The sequence below is a fragment of the Panthera leo genome, chromosome B4, assembly GCF_018350215.1.
Source record: "Panthera leo isolate Ple1 chromosome B4, P.leo_Ple1_pat1.1, whole genome shotgun sequence".
NCBI classification, from domain to species: domain Eukaryota; kingdom Metazoa; phylum Chordata; class Mammalia; order Carnivora; family Felidae; genus Panthera; species Panthera leo.
The window spans coordinates 57,905,826-57,925,620 of record NC_056685.1 but is presented as its reverse complement, the minus strand read 5'-3'; the positions used below and the strand labels follow the sequence as shown (position 1 = coordinate 57,925,620).

The 19,795-nt window shown below is 36.8% G+C and overlaps 1 protein-coding gene across 3 annotated transcripts in view; it reads left to right on the top strand.

Annotated features, from left to right (window-relative positions):
• BCAT1 (branched chain amino acid transaminase 1) overlaps positions 1 to 19,447 on the top strand; it is a 102,151-nt gene extending 82,704 nt beyond the window's left edge. For all 3 annotated transcript variants that reach the window (XM_042946078.1, XM_042946076.1, XM_042946077.1), the window contains 4 exons: positions 1,819 to 1,904; positions 4,575 to 4,715; positions 6,607 to 6,681; positions 16,843 to 19,447. In XM_042946078.1, coding sequence (XP_042802012.1) covers positions 1,819 to 1,904; positions 4,575 to 4,715; positions 6,607 to 6,681; positions 16,843 to 16,884 — 344 coding nt within the window. In that variant the 3' untranslated portion in view covers positions 16,885 to 19,447. The remainder of the gene's footprint in view (positions 1 to 1,818; positions 1,905 to 4,574; positions 4,716 to 6,606; positions 6,682 to 16,842) is intronic.
• The last annotated feature ends 348 nt before the right edge of the window (positions 19,448 to 19,795 follow it).

Here is a 19,795-nt window from a genome sequence, read left to right as displayed (position 1 = left end):
GGTCCAGTTTGGAGGCACTGGAAGTATGTTTGTCTATATGTGTGGGGTATGTGTGTGCACATACACACACACACACACACACAGAAATCCCTACATTTATGTATCCAGCCAGCTAGCTATTGCAAAGCACAGGTTTATTTTGAGATCAACACTTCTAAACATGACAAAGAGTAGCCCTAAGAACATTGCCAAGAACAAATTTTCTTCTTTCCAGAAAGCGGTTTTCAGCAGATGATTTTTAGAAACAAACTTCAAAAAAATCATACTGCTGTCTCCTAGCAAAGAAGATTATTCATTTATTTATTTTTTTTATTCAGAAACACTTATTACATACCACCCTAGGCCAGGCACAATGCCAAGTTTTAGGGACACAGGAATGCATATAGAGTTTTGGTCTTCCAGACAGCTTGCTTTCTGGGGATGTCTGATGTAACCACAGTGGAGCAAGTGAACCCAGACCACAGTATATGAAAAGAAAGGACAGTGGTCTCAGTGTGGGGCCACTTAAGTTGTGATCCTGACTGTCCCCCAGTGTCACCAATCTTCAAGTCATTTATGTTTACAGAGCCTCTGTTTTTTTGTTTTTTGTTTTTCTGTAAAATAAGGATTGTATGAGGTGACTTTTGAAGTTCTTCTTCAGAAGGTTCGAGCCCCACGTTGGGTGTAGAGATTAAAAATAAAATCTTTAAAGAAAATAAAAATAAAAAATAAAATGGTTGGGAGGGAGCTTAAAGATACCAGTGTGATTTCTATAGTTTTTGCTACCTGGTGATCCTTTGAAGCATACCTGGAATATTTCTCTGCAAACACATAAGTAACACATCTGCTACAAGGTTCAGCATCTTTATAAAGTGATTTAAGGTTTAAGTTTCTTACTAGATTTAGATTTTTGGGTGCCAGACGTGGGGAGGAGAAGGGAATGTTGGGTACCAGAGATTTTTTGTAAGGAGAGCTTGTGTGGTTGTCGGATCACACAGACCATTATAGACAGATCACCATGCCAGCCCTCGTGTCAGTTAGGAATGCATGTGATCACTCTCAAAGATGACCAGTGTCTCACCTTGGCTCTCTGTGAATCACCCATGGAGTTTTGTTTTGGGTTTTGGATTTCTTTTTCTCTTCTTTTTTCTTTATTAGCCACATACATACTCGAGCCCATCCTGAGTCCATTAACATTTGGATCTCAAAGGGTGAAGTCAATATCTCCATATTTGATGTGGATATGCCTCCAGGTTTGAAAATCACTATAAGTAGACTTGTCTATGAAGGGTAGTCTGGAAGCAGTGACCAACCTAAATAAGCATACACACTTCTTGAGGATGGGTTTTCCTCCACAGTATTCTTACATGCTTTGGTAATGACCAGTGTTCCTGAGTAAGATCTATCTACATGATTCTAATTAGTAGCCAGTGTTAATCCTCTAAGGTAAATTTTAGCTTCAGAACTTTCCTCTTAGTATTTGTTAGTAGAACATCATCTCAGTTTTTCCTAGTTAAGGATAAATTGAAGATGATTAGATGAGTGACCTGCTTCCTTCTCCTTCTCCTTCTTCCTCTCCTTCTTTGTCTCCTTCTTCCTCTCCTCTTCCTCCTCTTCTTCTTCTTCTTCTTCCTCCTCTTCCTCTTCTTCTTCTTTTATTTTTTTAATGAAGATCTACCTGAAGTGTGAATCAATTTGGGAAGGTAGACAAGGCAGAACAGTAACATCATCTTCATGTTTATTACTAGCAAAGTTGCCAGAAACAGTTTTTAAAAAATGGTTGTTGATATAAGGCTAATGTAGTTAAAGTTTGAAAATATTCCAATTTCTACTTGACAGAAGAAGAACTGGCAACTCCTCCGCTAGATGGCATCATTCTTCCAGGAGTGACGAGGCAGAGCATTCTGGACCTGGCACGCAAGTGGGTGGGTGCCTTTCACGTGAACCACTTTAGAAGCATGAAACAGAAAGTCATCAAAATGAGCCCGGCTTCGTTCCATCCAGTGTTATCTAATCTTTAAATCTTAACTTGAGTGGAAAGAACTCTTCTAGAAGGACTGTCTCACTAAGGCCAATATAGAAGTATTGTTTATAGGAAGGGCAGAGAGAAAACAGTTTGGCAAGTTATCCTAGTGAAGCAGTATTCTAGTGCTAATCACAAGCTCTGTAGCAGGTGTCTCCTGCCAACTCACCTGGTTTATACTTCATGTGCTTCCATTTCACCAGTCCTGAACTTTTCCAATCTCAGTGTGTTGTTTCCCATTCCAATAATTTGTAGTTCTTCCCTTCCTCTGTTTATTCCAGTGTAACCATGCTAGTCGCAGAAATTAAAGAATTTTACTGACATAAATGTTTACTAACATAACTTTATTAGGTTGGCTGCCTTTTTTCTCCCTCCTTCCTGCCCCCTGTCCTCCCAAATTCACATACATGCTTATTTTAAAGTCAAAACACTCAAGCAAATGTAGTTGTTTTCAGTAGAGTTTCTGATCTGTGTGACACAGGCAAGCATGTTAAACCATTTGGTATTGAAATGACATTTATAACATACTCAAGATGAATATTCGATGAGTTGGTTATCTGGCAAAGGTTCTTGGATGGAACTTTTGACCCATGTGTTAAAACGGTCTCCACGGGACATGAAAAGACTTTGAGCATACTGTGGTCAAACAGTATTAATAGGACAAATGTTTAGAAATGCACATATTACCTAGGAGAGTACTAGCATACTTTCTCTGGAAAAAGCTTTGGAAATAAAGGAAATGTGCTATAAATAATTCTACAAAACCCTGAAGTAGACAAGACCCAACTGCCACATGCTGGCTGGCACGTTGGGCATGACATTTACAAACTGTTGGTATAATTTCAAACAGCTTGCCCTGTCCTAAATATGTTTGCAGTTGGAAAGATGTATTTTCGAAGCTCAGTAATTTTTGTTTTATTAAAGAAAAAAATCAACCAAGTACAGAAGGTTTGATGACAAGTTGCAAGTGGAAATGCTTTCCCACACTAATGATTTGCTAGCATGAAATTAGTTATTATGGAGGAAGTTTTTCCTTGACTCCTTAGCTGTAATTTATTTTAAAAGCTATTTTAAAACAGTGAGACATAAATGCCAAGAGGCATGTGGGGGGTTACCATTACTTGCCAGACAGGGGAAATTGTCCAAAGATAAGTAAGGGTGAGCAGAGGAAAAACAATTCTGTTTATTTACAAGAGATTTTTTTTTTTTTTTTCCCAGAACACAGAGCTCATCTCATTTTCAGTTAACTTGGCTGATTTTCTGGAATTTATTTATTTATTTATTTACCTTTGAACAACATAATTGAAATTCCAGACTGAGATAAACTGAAACTTGCAAAGAACCATATTTCTGTTGTAGACATATTTTCCTACTCTCCCAAATCATACTTACAGCATGATGCCTTCTTCTAATATTTTGAATCTTGCCAAGGGCTCTGAATTTCGTTTTTATCTATTGTGGATCTGTAAGTTTTAAAAAATACTCTTCTTAAAAAAAATTAAGGTCAACAAAGGATGGATAAATATTTTTTTAATAAGTTTGAGACAAACTTTGAACCTTAACCACTAACATAAAAGAATGAGAATTAATACAGATTAAAGAATGAGTTTCAAAAGATCATTTATTTAAGCAGATAGTTTAAAAGCATCAGCTTTTTTTCCCCCAATTTCCTATCTTTGAGCAAATGAAATGTTGAAATAGTTCAGCAGAGTCGATGAGGTTATGCCAGTAATTCTGTGATGAAACTCAACCCAATAAGATACTAAAGAGGAGCAAGGGGATTTCTGCTGTAAAGACAACTGAATCAGTGAATTGAGGAAAAAAAGGAATATCCCATGCAATTTCTCAAAGTCCAAATATACTTTCAGTGTTTTAAAATAATGAAATAGTTCAGGTAGTTAAACTCAGTCTATGTTTTCACTCCATAGAAGACCTAGTAGAGAGTGGAGGAAATTTAGAGCCAGTCAGATCACACCTGAGTTCAAATTCAGTTTCTGCTGTTTACTAGCTATGTGGATTTAGACATGTCGCTTAGCCTCCCTTTGAACCTTAATTTCTTCATCCGTATAATGGGGATGATAATACCCACCTTAAAAATGAGAGTAGGAGGCATGCAATGGGTGCTGAATAAATCATTATTAATATTATCTAAGAATATGTTCTCTTTTGTGGTAAATAGGGTTCAAGACACTGTTAACATAGAACACACATTAAGTAGCATGGGAAGTGCCTTATCTTGTGAGACTTTAGGCATGGCAACAAATAAAAGGCCAAAAAAGCTGGCATGCATTAAAATATACCCCGTATTTTATAGTGATGGTGTTACGTTATACTCTGATCGTCTTACTCTGATCATCTCGTTTAGCGATGCTGTGACCTTGGAGTAGATTGCTTAGCACCTCAGCATGTTTACCAGTAAGGTAGTGGTGCTCTCTTCAGCTTTCCCTCAGAGGATGATTCTCACATGATTTGAGTTCAGAGTGTCAGGTTGAAAGGTTAAGTACGACAGGGCTTTTTTTGCATGCCTTTTCCTTGCAAATGTTAATATTTCTATTTTTTATATTCCATACAGGGTGAATTTAAGGTGTCAGAGAGGTACCTCACCATGGGTGATTTGACAACAGCCCTGGAGGGGAACCGAGTGAGAGAGATGTTTGGCTCGGGTACAGCCTGCGTTGTTTGCCCAGTTTCTGATATACTGTACAAGGGTGAGGTAAGAGACAATCTCTTCACCTCCTGTCATTTCCAAGCATTTGCCTATAATTTATTTAATTCTTTAAATGTGTAAATGAAATGGTAGTTGGACCCAAGATGCAAAGGATTTTTTTCTTTAATAACTTGGCAGTTTGTCCCAATGAACCTGTATTACCAAATTACTTACTCTCATCTTTCCAGCAATTTTGTGCAAGCTCCAGTGTGGGAGGGAGTCAGTTTTGTCCTTGGAAATGTATCACATCTGTTTTATGTCAATTTAGGGATTGGAGATGTGCCAATAAGCGTCCGTTCTTATTTCTTCCTTTTAGCTTGCTAAGAAGGTTCTACAGGTAATTAGATTTCCGTTTCTGGTTTCCAAAAGTACTCCCAAACTATTAGAGTAGTAATGGCAAACAGTTATGGAAAATTCATTTGAATGATTAACTCCTACGTTTATTATTATTATTGCTTCTGTTGTTGTTATTACTATTTAAACCACTTTATGAAAAATTTTCATTTGGCTAAGTTGGTACATCAACTAAAATCCTCCAAAAAGAATTCAATCATTTGGTTGGAAGAAGTGTTCTCCTCCCAGTGAATTAGTCTGATTTTATATGTGGTATATTTCCACTCTTTGTTAGTTTTGTTGTTGGTGGTAGTGGTTTTTTTTTGTTTTTGTTTTTTTGCTTTGCCCTTTATCACAAAGCTTGGATATTTAACATCGTCGTCTAACTTTATAGCTTAAAGGCATGTGGGTATTATTCTTAGGATGTGAATTGGCTTGACTTAATCATATTAAATACAAACTTGATTGGTTTTTAAATTGAAAATAGATAAATAAAATAATTATTTTTCCTCCATTATTTTCCTTTTCTGATTTTAATGGTGGCTACTTCATTGCTTGAGATTTTCGAACTTGCTTGTAAGGAGTGGCTTTTAACATGATTCCATCTACAGATTGATTGTTTCAAGGGAGAATTATTTTACTATGTATCAATACTTTTACTGAGTATAAAGCTACTGTTTTGTGTTTCATTATTGTAGTATCTAGGTAAATGCATTATTGGTCCACTTTTTTAATGAACTAAAGTTGTCATGAAGTCACATTTTTTAAGTACAATCATTTCACCTCTAGAAATAAGTTTATAAAGCTCAACGTTTTGATATTGGTCTTGTCTCACAGGGCATGCAGAGCTAAAGGTACATCTAATTACCCTATTATCCTAAAGAGCATAAGAAGAAAAGAGTGACAGCATGGGCTATCTACTAAAATCAGACTATCAAAAGCCTGCAAGCCAGCCAGGCAGGAATGGACATGACTCAAGTGTAAATTAGGGGCAGGAAATCTCTCAGCCCCCAGTGTAATGATGCTGTCCAGCACTGTGGAGGTTTGACTTGGAACAGACATAGGTTTAGAAGCCTATTTTGTGAAGGCATAGACTTGCTTTCATATACGTCCCTGCAATGACTTGCTTTAATTTGTGGCAAAAGGTTTTCGAGTTCTCATTCCCTGCCAGAAGAATTAGGTAAGGAGGCCAATCATTCATCCTATAGATTCTCAGAATCCTGAAAGAGGTAGGATTCTTTATGTTTGGCCACTGTTTTAGGTATCCCTAGCTCTTTGGTCTCTTTGGTTCCTCATATCAGCCTGAAGACCAACATATAAACCAGTTGTGCCTTAAAATCAGTTGGTAGGCAAGAAACAAACTATCATCGGCTACTTTGTTTTTATTCAAATTCAGAATAGAAAAAGAGTCTTTGGCATAAGGGGTTGGCATACGTGGTCAGGTTATCATAGTACCATTCCTTATTTCAGTGGGATTGTCTTAATACAGTAGAATTGCTGAGTGTCTTGCTTATTGCATACATGGATATCCTCCAATTATCATGCCTGTGATATTCTTTCATAGACTGTACACATCCCAACTATGGAGAATGGTCCTAAACTTGCAAGTCGGATCTTGGAAAAATTGACTGATATTCAGGTAAGGGCTTCTTTTTTAAAAAAAGGTCATCTTATTTCAGATGATTTCAATCAGAACTAAAACCAAATCATATTTCAGTGGAGAGAAGAGAGTAAACACTGCCATTTGGGGTTAACAAATTAAATTTGTAGAATAAAGCACAAAAGAAAAATATTACCTGTGATTCCAACACTGAAATATAACCACTGTTAATTTTTGATATCTCAAAAATATTTTCTGTTAATATACTTCTTGAAGTATTTTTCTAACAAAATAGTCATATGTGATTTGTTACCTGCTTTTTTTTCATCTAGCAAATCATTTGCTTTTTCGTATCAATAAATTTCTCCATTCCATGTATAAAATTTAATTGAATTCTGTGATATTGATGTACTATAATTTTTAAAGAATCATTATTATTGAACATTTATGTTGTTGGCAGTTTTTTTTTTTTTTTTTTTTTTTTTTTTTACCTGTTACAAACAGTGCAATCTTTGATTATTTCCTTAGGATAAGTTCCTGAGATTGTAACTGTTGGGTCAAAAACAGTGCATACCTATTTTTTTTCTACTGCTAACCTTGTTCTGCCTGTTTTTTCCTGAGCAGCAGTTTACAGTGGTGTCTCATCAGACAGTTAAGCATATCTCTAGGCAGGCTTATCAAGTACCACGTAATGCCAGGTCATCAATAAAAGGACTATTCTATAACTTGCAAACCCCTCACACGTTGTTGGACGATTTTGTTGAGCCCACATATCATCATTGCCAGTCAGTGAACGTACCCAAGGGGAGCTGAGATTCATACTGAAATGTGAAATAAAGTTTGATAGTTTGAGTGACACCAGATGGTTTAGGTCTTAAAACTATACAAAAAAAAAAAAAAGTTGACAAAACAGCAGGCCCCTCCAGAGCAACTGAGGTCCTGGGATAGTAATAAGAATGGTATTTTTGGAAGACTTACTCAGCAACTTTTATGCAAAATTAATAACATTAAAAGGTAAGAATGATTGTGGTTTTTGAATCGATGAAATGTTGCTCTTTTCCTCTTCAGTAAAGGCTTTCTATAGAAATCTTTCAACTGGGGCCCCTGGGTGGCTCAGCCAGTTAAGGGTTTGACTCTTGATTTTGGCTCAAGTCATGATCTCATGGTTTGTGAGATTGAACCCCATATCAGGCTCTGTGCTGACAGCATGGAGCCTACTTGGGATTCTCTATTCCCCTTTCTCTGCCTCTCTCTCTCTCTCTCAGAATAAACATTTAAAAAAATTCTGCAAACTAAATAAAGGAATATCTTAATATTAGAAGACATATAATTTGTTGAGTCTTCTACTTTTATACATGGAAACAATTAAAAGTCATTGGAAAAAATTCAATTAATAAGAATATTTGGATGTTTTGGTAATCTAAATTTTTTTACAGTTGAGTAAATCTGATGAAGGTAATAAGTTATTAGTGTTTTGCACAAATAAGAAACATAAATAGAATAAAAATATATAATTGGCCAAATTATGAAAGCCTTTATCCAAAACAGAAATTGAAAGATTTTTAAGAGGGAGGCAGTATTTGCAACAACATGGATTGAACTATAGTGTATTATGCTAAGCAAAATAAGTAGCAGAAAGACAAATGTCGTATGATATCACCCATAAGATAAAAACAGATGGGAGACAGACTATAAGAGATTCTTTTTTTTTTTTTTTTTTTAAGAATTTTAAAGTTTATTTTTGACAGAGCACAAGCAGGGGAGGGGCAGAGAGAGAGGGAGACACAGAATCTGAAGCAGGCTCCAGGCTCTGAGCTGTCAGCACAGAGCCTGACGCGAGGCTCAAACCCACGAACTGTAAGATCGTGACCTGAGCCAAAGTCGGATGAGCCACTGACTGAGCCACCCAGGTGCCCCAAGATTCTTAAATACAGAGAACAAACTGAGGGTTGCTAGAGACATGTTGGATGGGGGGATGGGCTAAATGAGTGATGGGCATTAAGGAAGGCACTTGTTGGGATGAGCACTGAGTGTCATATATAAGTTATGAATCACTAAATTCTATTCCTGAAATCATTATTACACTATATGTTAACTAACTTGGATTTAAACAAAAAATAAAGAATAATAAAAAATAAATAAAACTTAAAAATTGGAAGGAAAAGGGGGGAGGTCGTGTTGCTATGGTAATAAGAAAATATCACTTTGGAACCTTTTCTTGAATACATACAGAGGGGAATCCTTCATTGTATCGGACTTAATACACAAAATGAGATTTCAGTACCTCTTGGAGATTATATGAAATAAGAAAATTACCCTTAATTTGATTTGGTTGTAAAGGATTAAAAGAAAAGAAAAAGTCAACTGTATTTGAAAGGGAAAATCAAACTGTATTAAATTTGAATTGGAAGAAAGATCTAAGTAGAGGTGTTTGATGGACATAATCATGAAGCTTTGCCTAAGGCAGGCAAAAGCAGAAATTTCCTCTCTCTTGAGATAGTGCCAAAGTATATGCATCAGAACTCTAAGTAAAAGAGAAGCCCAAAGACATATTCTGGGGGCAAAAGGACACGCCATTACAAAAGTTCTCAGAGCATTTTTACGGTAAGGTTATGGATGTAAGATTAGTGAATAAGTGAATGTTTTTGATTAATTCATTCAATAGATATATGTCTTGAGCACAAACAGTGTGCAAGAGACTATTCCAGGTGCTGGTGATTTAATAGTAGTAGAAGGGATAAAAAAAATTGGAGAAGTCAAAGCTGTAGAGAAACAAAATACTCAATTTAAATGTGAGGCCACATGAATACTTTTAAGAATAAAAGATCCATATGAAGCAGAGAATGAGAAGAAACAACATTTTCCTTTTACCTGTATATATTCTCTATATAACTTAGTGCCTGTGGCTAAGAAGAAATTAATTTCTCTTTTTACCCTAGGTAGTAAAATGTAATGGTGGTAACACTGAAAATTAATGATACATTCAAAGCTTCCCTAGGAATAAGGAAACAAAAAGGGTGGAGACACAGGATACGTGAGATAATATAATGATTCTGAATTAAACCACAAACCAGAAGGACCAACTCTGCTCCAAATTGTTAAGTAACAGAGGACTATCTATTCAGAATCTAAGACCACATCCTTCTTTTTCAATTATTTTATGCCTGTGGGCATGGAACCTAAAGTTTCAAAATTATTCTCTTATAAGATAGCAAATTGGTGCTGTCACCCAAGCTACAGGTGCCTGTTTCTGTCCACGAAAAATAATTTAAGTAATTATTGAGGAAAAAGCATAGAATTGCATCATGTTTTACATTTGATCTCTTTGACATTACATGAAAAACGTGGATATTTCGTAAGAAGTGCTCTGGTAAATTGAAGAGAGCAACAACAACCAATAAACCCAGAAGATTCTTGCCACTGTGACGTGGGGGGTGGAAATCCTTCTTAACCACAGATGTGATTGTCATTTAACTTGTGTGTTTCTGTATATGAGTAAGAACCTCTGAGGTTAAGTATTCATTCCCCTTGGCGAATTTTCCATAAAATTCCATGGATTTTAGATTGCCCTAAAAATACCTCTTAGGAGGGGAGTGTTTCAGTCTTTTTTTTTTTTCCCCTCTTTCTTTTTTCAAGTGACAAAGAAAAACACTTTTGTGTTACTTAACCAGACTTCAGCATGGAGAACATTAGCCGTATTGCCTATGTTTCTTTTCTCTTGCATCGCTCTTTGTCAATCTGATTACTCACTATCGTATTCACCAATATGCCTGCTATTGGGATAATCTCTGTTCTCCAATTGACTCTGCTGTCTACTTCTTCCTGCCTTTCTGTACCTTCTACAGTTTGCCTACTTGAGAAGGTATTGGTTGTCTGTCAAGACACATCTCCTTGAGGAACTTTTAAAGTCTGTCTTGAGCAACATCCCTGTCCCCGGTACAAACACGTATTCATCCCCTCAAATATAACTTCTTCTTCCAGCTTCCAAAGTACCTGGGTTCCATATCACACATGGCCTTTAAGTTGTATTCTAATTAGTCACACACTTGTCTTTGTTCTAAGGTTGTTTGAATGTAGGAATTGTTTTACTCCCTTCTTATAACCCCAGTATTCAGTACAAGGCCTGGGCTATCGTACACACTCAGTAATGTTTCTTGAATAAATGAATAAAGGAACAAATAAGTGAGTGATATACCAGACAGATACTGAAGGACAAAAACATGTTGCTCTTATATATTAACACATTCTGAGGAGAGGTGGGAGGAAGGCCTTAAATAATATCAAATGACTTTTTTTTTAAATTTTTTTAAACATTTATTTATCTTTGAGAGAGAGAGAGAGAGTGTGAGTGGGGGAGAAGCAGAGAGAGAGGGAGACATAGAATTTGAAGCAGATTCCAGGCTCTGAGCTGTCAGCACAGAGCTCTACACGGGGCTCGAACCCATGAACTGTGAGATCATGTCCTGAGCCGACTAAGCCACCCAGGCGCCCCACATATTACTTTTCGAGAAAACTTTGAGAGAACCTGATTTTAGACATTTTTAAAGTGAAATGCACATACCAAGACTGCTGTCAGAATCAAATAAAAACCTGGAATCCAGGCCTTAAATATCAGGGCAGCATGTTTGTGTAACTAACAGGGCTGCTGTTGAGGTTTTAGAAAGTGGGAAGTAGTGATTGCAAAGACCTGAGAGGTGGAAGTCCTTTTCTGTTTTTTTTTTTAAATTAATTTATTTTATTTTTTAAATTTGCATCCAAGTTATTTAGCATATAGTATAATAGTGATTTCAGGAGTAGAATCCAGTGATTCATCCCCTACATATAACATCCAGTGCTCATCCCAACAAGTGTCCTCCTTACTGCCCCTTGCCCATTTAGCCCATCCCCCCTCCCACAACCCCTCAGCAACCTTCAGTTCTCTATATTTAAGATTCTCTTATGTTTGTCCCCCTCCATATTTTTATATTATTTTTGCTTCCCTTCCCTTATATTCGTCTGTTTTGTATCTTAAATTCCACATATGACTGAAGTCGTATATTTGTCTTTCTCTAATTGCATTTAGAATAATACACTAGTTCCATCCATGTTGTTGCAAACGACAAGATTTCATTCTTTTTGATTGCTGAGTAATACTCCATTGTATCTATCTCTCTCTCTCTCTCTCTCTCTCTCTCTTTCTCTCTACACACACGCACACATACACACACCACATTTTCTTTATCCATTCATCTGTCAATGGACATTTGGGCTCTTTCCATACTTTGGCTATTGTCAATAATGCTGCTATAAACATTGGGGTGAATGTGCCTCTTCAAAACAGCATACCTGTATCCTTTGGATAAGTACCTAGTAGTGCATTTGCTGGGTCATAAGGTAGTTGTATTTTTAATTTTTTGAGGAATCTCCATAGTGTTTTCCAGAGTGGCTGCGCCAGTTTGCATTCCCACCAACAGTGCAAAAGGATTCTTTCACTGCGTCCTCGCCAACATCTATTGTTGCCTGAGTTGTTAATGTTAGCCATTCTGACAGGTGTAAGGTGGTATCTCATTGTGGTTTTGATTCGTACTTCCCTGATGACGAGTGATGTTGAGCATTTTTTCATGGGTCTATTGGCCACCTGGATGTCCTTTTTGGAAAAGTGTCTATTGATGTCTTTTGCCTGTTTCTTCACTGGATTATTTGTTTTTTGGGTGTTGAGTTTGATAAGTTCTTTATAAGATTTCAGATACTAACCCTTTATCTAATATGTCATTTACAAGTATCTTTTCCCATTCTGTCGGTTGACTTTTAGTTTTGCTGATTGTTTCCTTCACCATGCAGAAGGTTTTTATCTTGAAGAGATTCCAATAGTTCGTTTTTGCTTTTGTTTCCCTTGCTTCTGGAGACATGTTGAATAAGAAGTTGTTGCAGCCAAGGTCAAAGAGGTGTTGTTGTTTTTTTAAATTTTTTTTTAATGTTTTATTTATTTTTGAGACAGAGACAGAGCATAAGCAGGGGAGGAGCAGAGAGAGAGGGAGACACAGAATCTGAAGCAGGCTTCAGGCTCTGAGCTGTCAGCACAGAGCCTGACACGGGGCTCGAACTCGCAAACCGCAAGATCATGACCTGAGCTGAAGTCGGACGCTTAACCGACTGAGCCACCCAAGTGCCCCAGTCAAAGAGGTTTTTGCCTGCTTTCTCCTCTAGGATTTTGATGGCTTCCTGTCTTACATTTAGGTCTTTCATCCATTTTGAGTTTATTTTTGTGTATCATGTAAGAAACTGGTCCAGGTTCATTTTTCTGCATGTTGCTGTCCAGTTTTCCCAACACAATTTGCTGGAGAGACTGTCTTTATTCCATTGGATATTCTTTCCTGCTTTGTCAAAGATTAGTTGGTCATATGTTTGTTGGTCCATTTCTGCATTCTGTATTCTGTTCCATTGATCTAAGTGTCTGTTTCTGTGCCAGTGCCATACTGTCTTCATGATTACAGCTTTGTGATACATCTTGAAGTCCAGAATTGTGATGCCTCCAGCTTTGTTTTTCATTTTTAGGATTGCTTTGGCTATTTGGGGTCTTTTCTGGTTCCATACACATTTTAGGATTGTTTGCTCTAGCTCTGTGCAGAATGCTGGTGTTATTTTGATACAGATTGCATTGAATATGTAGATTGCTTTGGATAGTATCAACATTTTAACAATATTCTTCCAATCCATGAGCATGAAATATTTTTCCATTTTTTTGTGTGTGTGTCTTCTTCAATTTCTTTTCTAAGCTTTCTATAGTTTTCAGTGTATAGATTTTTCACCTCTTTGGTTAAGTTTAGAGAGGTAGGTGTCTTAAATAGTTTAGGAAAAGGAAAGCCCAGTGAGATAGGTGCAGGATCTGTATTGACTGTAGGCCACCAGATGGAATTTCTTTTAAAATTCTGTTTTCCCCACTAGTGGCTACAGTTTTGTAAGAATAAATGACCATTAGTGGTTATTGCATTTTTTTGTTTTCAGTGGAACAGCTTGATGGTTTTTAGTTACATAAGAGCCCTACTCCTTTTCCCTGCTGATGTCCCGAGTTATCCTTCTCTTTGTGTGCATACTAAGTGAACATTTCCAGATTGCCTTGATGACTCAGCCCCTTGACCAGCTTCCCAGCTGTACTTGTTCCCTAATACACACTTCTCCACGTTACAGGATTACAGAGCTTTGCCCATTGAATAGGATTTAGAACAAGAATGACAAATTGTCACCTCGTGGGCAGCACTGATTATAATTTTATTGGCATCACAGAGAATAAGTGCATGACATGTACATTGTCCTTTTGTGTTGCTAAGAACTTTCCTGCCTAATGTAAAAGGCATTTAACAAAGGCCATGTAAAATTATTTGCCATATGTATGTTGGATGTGAAGTAATGAACTTGTCATTAGTTGTGTTTTGGTTTAGTGTTCTTCCTGGAATTCATGAAAGATGAAAATTCTGCATACCTCATTGATAATCTTCCACATGAGCTGAGTACCACCCCATGTGCTCAGTTGGATTTGCCATGTTGCTTTAACCTCATCTTCGATTCCAGTGAACAACATCAAGTCATTGTGACTTACAGCAGACCTGCCAAATGCTGAAGGAGTAAGCCTACTGCTGTGGTTCTGTAATGACCCTGATAATGATAGCCTTGCCCATGCAGACATGTGTTCTTTCCCCTCCTTCTCTAGGTACCTACTCCTGAGGAAAGAATATAATTTCTCTCTCTGCTAACATCTGTCATCTCTACTCTTGAATTATTTTGCCTTGAAAAATTGAATCAAGTTATTTATCATCTAAATGGAAAGTTTGATCGCTTACTGCTTAGGTCTAGATAGTTTGAATTACCTGTATTATCACATTTCTTAGATACATCTCAGAATGCTATAATTTTTACATAAAAGCATAAATTATAGGATGAGGAGGCCAATCTTAATATATATTATGAAGGTTCTTAGAGTGATATGGCCTATGACTGTCATTGTAACCCAAATAGATTTTTGACGGTTTATAAAACTGAAACAACTAATCGAAAGCGAATTCACTTTAATTGATGAGATTCAAGATGGAATTATGGCGGTCACGAATCACAATAATGTAGATCTGCTAAAATGTCAATATGATGACACTCAATTATTAATGGCATGAGTATCTAATGTATTAATGGGAATCCAAGTAAGAGAAACAAAACACGTATTTTGATCTTACCTTAAGTCATGTTGTACCATACATAAATCAAGCAGAATTTGGGAATTTTTATCTAGCATTTATCATGAATCAACAATTAATAGTGGGAAGCCACACTCTTGAAACAACTCTTTCTGATATAGATTCAGCAAGTCACTTATAGTCATTGGGCTTCCTTCATTCTCTTTTTTATGTAAACCAAAAGGTTGTAAGTAGACCCATTCTTGGCTCCCAATATTTTTACCGATTTGATAGATTCTGCTGCCAGAGGTCTTTAAAGCTCTTTAAGAGGAACCCAGCACATGGACAATATAACATAGGAGAAATAGCATCAGATAGAGGCAGGAGCCCTGGGCTTCAGATTAAGAGTTTTCTAGAACCTTAATGTCCTTAGATGTAAAATAAGAAGCTTGGCTTTAAGAGTACATTGCTCTTCATACGTGATATTTAAGCAGCAGAAATTTTCTACAAAGGAAATCTTTCCTAGAATCCCAACATACAAAACTGATTAAAGTGGAATTGTTCTAAAGTCCAGAGCTCCACTTATTTGACTCATCCTTGCATTTAATTAATTAATTTATTTTTTAAAGGTTTTATTTTTAAGTAATCTCTACACCCAACACGGGGCTCGAACTTATGACCCCGAGATCAAGAGTCACGTGCTCTATCGACTGAGCCGGCCAGGCTCCCCAAAGCCCCTACATTTTAGATGATCATTAAAGTTCTTTCCCATTTGGAACTGCTAATGTTTTATCTGAATTTCAACTGAAGTTATATTGGGAATGAAAAGCCGATTCATGTGAAAAGGGGACATCATCGCAGGAATTTAGGCAAGCACATGGTGGCAGACTCACTGGCATGGTGGGGGAAGGGAAGATATGTTCCAAGTCCATCTCCACAGACACAGCTATGTGAACATGTGGAGGGAACTCCAAATGGTAGTCAAGAACATGTCATTGGTGCGAGAGAGACCTTTGGCTAGGGTCTGGGCTCGGCTCTACCCTTTACAAATTACCTGAGTAAGTTGTTTAATCTCCCTAACACAGTTTTTCTCATCCATAAAATGAGATCGATAACGGTGCCTACTCTCTGGGGTTACTGTGAGGATAAATTTCGTAGTAAGTCTGTCAAGCTCCTGGCACCATAGCATTAGCACTGTGAGAGCTCATTTGAACACAGATATGTTTGATGAATGAATGAATGAATGCACGCATACATGAATGAATGAATAAAAGAACAAATTGATCAAAACTAGCTTTCTACTTTGGACATCTTGAATGTCTTTGTGTCAGTTAATTCAATTTTAAGTATTAAAATTCAGGTTTGTGAAAGCAAATTATTTGGAGATGCGAATAATCAAATTCTGATTGTGATGTAGTTCCATAACTTTTGAAGTAATAAGAAAAATTGAGATGCTAACATAACCTGAATGACTTTCATTTAGAGAACAGAGCGTTTGTCAATTTAATATTTTGTCCATGAACATAAAACCCTCTTGAGAAAGGGGGCTTTCAGAGCGGTGATTCTCAAACTTCACTGTCATTAGAATCCCCCGAAAGTGCTGGCTGAAGCATGGTTGCTGGGACCCATCCCCAGTAAAGTCTGAGGTATGGCTTGAGAATTTGCATTTCAGACATGCTGCCTGGTGATGCCGATGCTCCAGGTCTGGAGCACACACTCTGAGCATCGCTTCTTTAGAATAAAGATGATTGTAATTAAATTTAACTCAGTTACTTTATTTGGGGAGCAGAAACTAAATACAGAATGGTGATGAAAAGGCATTACTTAGAGACTTAGCTATAAATTTGAATTCAACCATAATTATAAAACTTGTGATTCTCTCCAGGTATTTGATTTATTTCTCTCTAATCCTATTTTTAACACGAATATGCTTTTACTGTTCAAAATAGGAACAGACCTTTTTGTATAACATTGGTTGTATCGCTGAACTTATTTGTAAGTGATTCTTGCACTGGTAGTGTTTACACTTAAACATGTTTTCTTGCTTTTGTTGTAGTACGGAAGAGAAGAGAGCAACTGGACAATCATAGTATCCTGAATGGAAAATACAGAATATCATCTGTGTGCTATGGAGACAAACTGTCGCAGTTGAATTACAATAGATTTCTTTGGCTACCTGTTTTTAGTTGTGCCTAATGTAGTTTGTGTTATCAGTTATTACCAGGTGATTGTTTCCTCATGCCAGAGAAAATGAATTGCAATCAAGTGGTATTTTGTAAACTCAGTGTTAAAAGCTTACTTCACCTTCTCTTCGAAAGATGATAATGTAAGCCATACGGCATAGACTTTTCCTCAATAATCTTAGTGCCTCCCTTATTAGTTTCCTCAGATACAAAAATATTTTCTTCCTTAGTGTAAATTACGTTCTGCTCCTCAACCAAATGAGTTTCTTTGTGTTTAAAAACTGATCTGAGTAAATTTCATAGGTAATGTTTCCTGTGACATTATCTTCATCTTCAGAAAATGGTTGTGGGTTTTGTTTTTTTTTGTTTGTTTTGTTTTTTGTTTAATAATCAAGACTGAAAAACTGGTATTTCTGCTTTCACATTTTTCTTTGCAGGCCCCTTAAATCCATCTTAAAGAGTAAATCTCCTTTCTTCCTGATGTCACAGTCTCCTCCAGGCTCTCCTTGTGCATCAGCAGGACCTGTGCACATCTCCACCATTGTCCTTTCCACATTGTATTGTAATTGGCTGTTTGTCAGCCTCCAACACAAGACTGAGGCTCTTGTGCCTTTGAGATCTTTGTATCCCCCTGCCTGGCACATAATAGGTACTCATTAAATAATGAATGAATGAACATTTAGCTTCTATAGAAGTGTACCTTCTTTGTTTCTATATTATGAAACCTCTTTATTAGAATTTGTGGTTGATTCTGACATTGTGTCCATTTACCTCACGTTGTCTTTATTTTCCAGGGACTGCTAAGTCATTAGAGATACTCAGAGGCATAGTTTGTTGGAGGGATTATTTCATATTTGAAGACTGCCTTGGAATTGAAATAGCAGCTCTAGAGAGGTCATGATATCATACCAACCAAATGGAAATGACCTTTGTGAAGTGTTAAATACATATATGTTACATGTTAAATACAAAATAAAGAATCATATTTAGCTTTTGGTAGAAAGCAAAGGGGTATACTTTGATATAGCTCATTTCTGTTGAATGGGGCTGGGAGGATCACATGGTTAGAGTACAGGAGAGCGATTCTAGATGATCTTTTCCTCATTTAGGAGCTGTGAGTTAAAATTGAATCCTGGTTTATAATTTAGGGGAAAGTCAGTCAAACCTTGCTAGAAAACGTTTACCCTTGGAAGGTCAACTCTCAGACATATTTTGGTTTCCCTCAGTTCTAGTAACTTTCATCTTGCTGATCATATTTCATTCTCTTTTCAGAGCAAGGGGAAAAAAGACCTTCTAAAAGTTTGATGTGTTAGAAAAATTTCCTTAAGGCATTTAGCAGCACATAGCAAATGGGGCTTTGATTCTTTTCCAAGACTTTTGGCCATAGGGTTCTTTTAGATAGGAATGGTAAAATGAAAATTAGGGAAGTATATAGGATGAAAAGGAATAGTAAAAATATCTTTTAGGGGGCTTTTAATTGGTGATCTGAAGTCTTGGAAGTCTGTTCTTTTCAGGCCTCAGGTGCTTTAACTGTCCTCTGCACACTTCACCAAGTAGTGTTCTAAGGGTATGCGTTTACCTTGGCTAAATCCTGCGACCTTCTTTTTAAAGCAGTAGTCTAGAAAAGACTTGCAGGTAATTCTAACCTGTCAAGTAGCACTTAATAACTAGACCTACATTTCTATGAGAAATGGAAGTCATTTGTTTGCCATAAATACATTTCACACTTTGCATCTCTAAATTTAGTATGGCAACACATGTCCGTTATAAAAGTTAGAGAACAACATGTCTTGACATTATGTCTCTATGATTTCTTTCATCAAACCTTAAGAGCATTTTAAGCCCTTTCTACCAGATGGAGTGAAAACTAAGGATATATATTTTAAAAAACTGGAGGTCTCCTAAAACTGAGAGAGCGCAATCTGCCATTTTCTTAAGTAATAAGACAGAAAATTGACCTTGACACTAACTTGTTAAATAGATTTAAAAGGAACATCTGCACATCTTTTTTCCTTGTGCACTATTTGTTTAATTGCAGTGGATTAATACAGCAAGAGTGACACATATAACTAGGCAATTATCCATTCTTCAAGACTTAGTTATCCTAACACTAATTGATCATTTATGGTGTAAGATAGTCTAGCATTAGGAACATGTGAGGCTAATCTGCTCAAAAAGATCAACAAATTAATATTGTTGCTGATATTTGCATAATTGGCTGCAATTATTTAATGTTTAATTGGGTTGATCAAATGAGATTCAACAATTCACATGTGCATGAATATAAACAGAACTGGTGGCACTTAGAATGATAATGATTAACTTATTTTTCATGTTCTCTTCCTCCCACTTTTTTCATGTTTTACATTTCAGACCAAGTTTGTCAGCTTTTTCCTAAACACACTGGTAGAAACCGGGATTTTTTTAATTATTTTTTTAGTGTTTATTTTTGAGACAGCATGAGCAGGGGAGGGGCAGAGAGAGATAGAGACAGAATCTGAAGCAGGCTCCAGGCTTTGAGTTGTCAGCACAGAGCCCAACGTGGTGCTTGAACTCACAAACTGTGAGATCATGACCTGAGCCGAAGTCGGATGCCCAACTGACTGAGCCACCCAGGTGCCCCGGTAGAAACCGGGATTTTAAAATGAAGTGTTCAGATATAAACAAAACTTGGGCATTTCCTAAAGATATTTGCTATTAGAATTTTTTTTATTGTTACAGTCATTTATTAAGGATTCAAATCATGGATACCCAAAAAGAAGCATCAACTGCAGGGGTGTGTACCATGCTCTGAAGGACCTGCAGCTGGCAGAAGTGAAATTAATA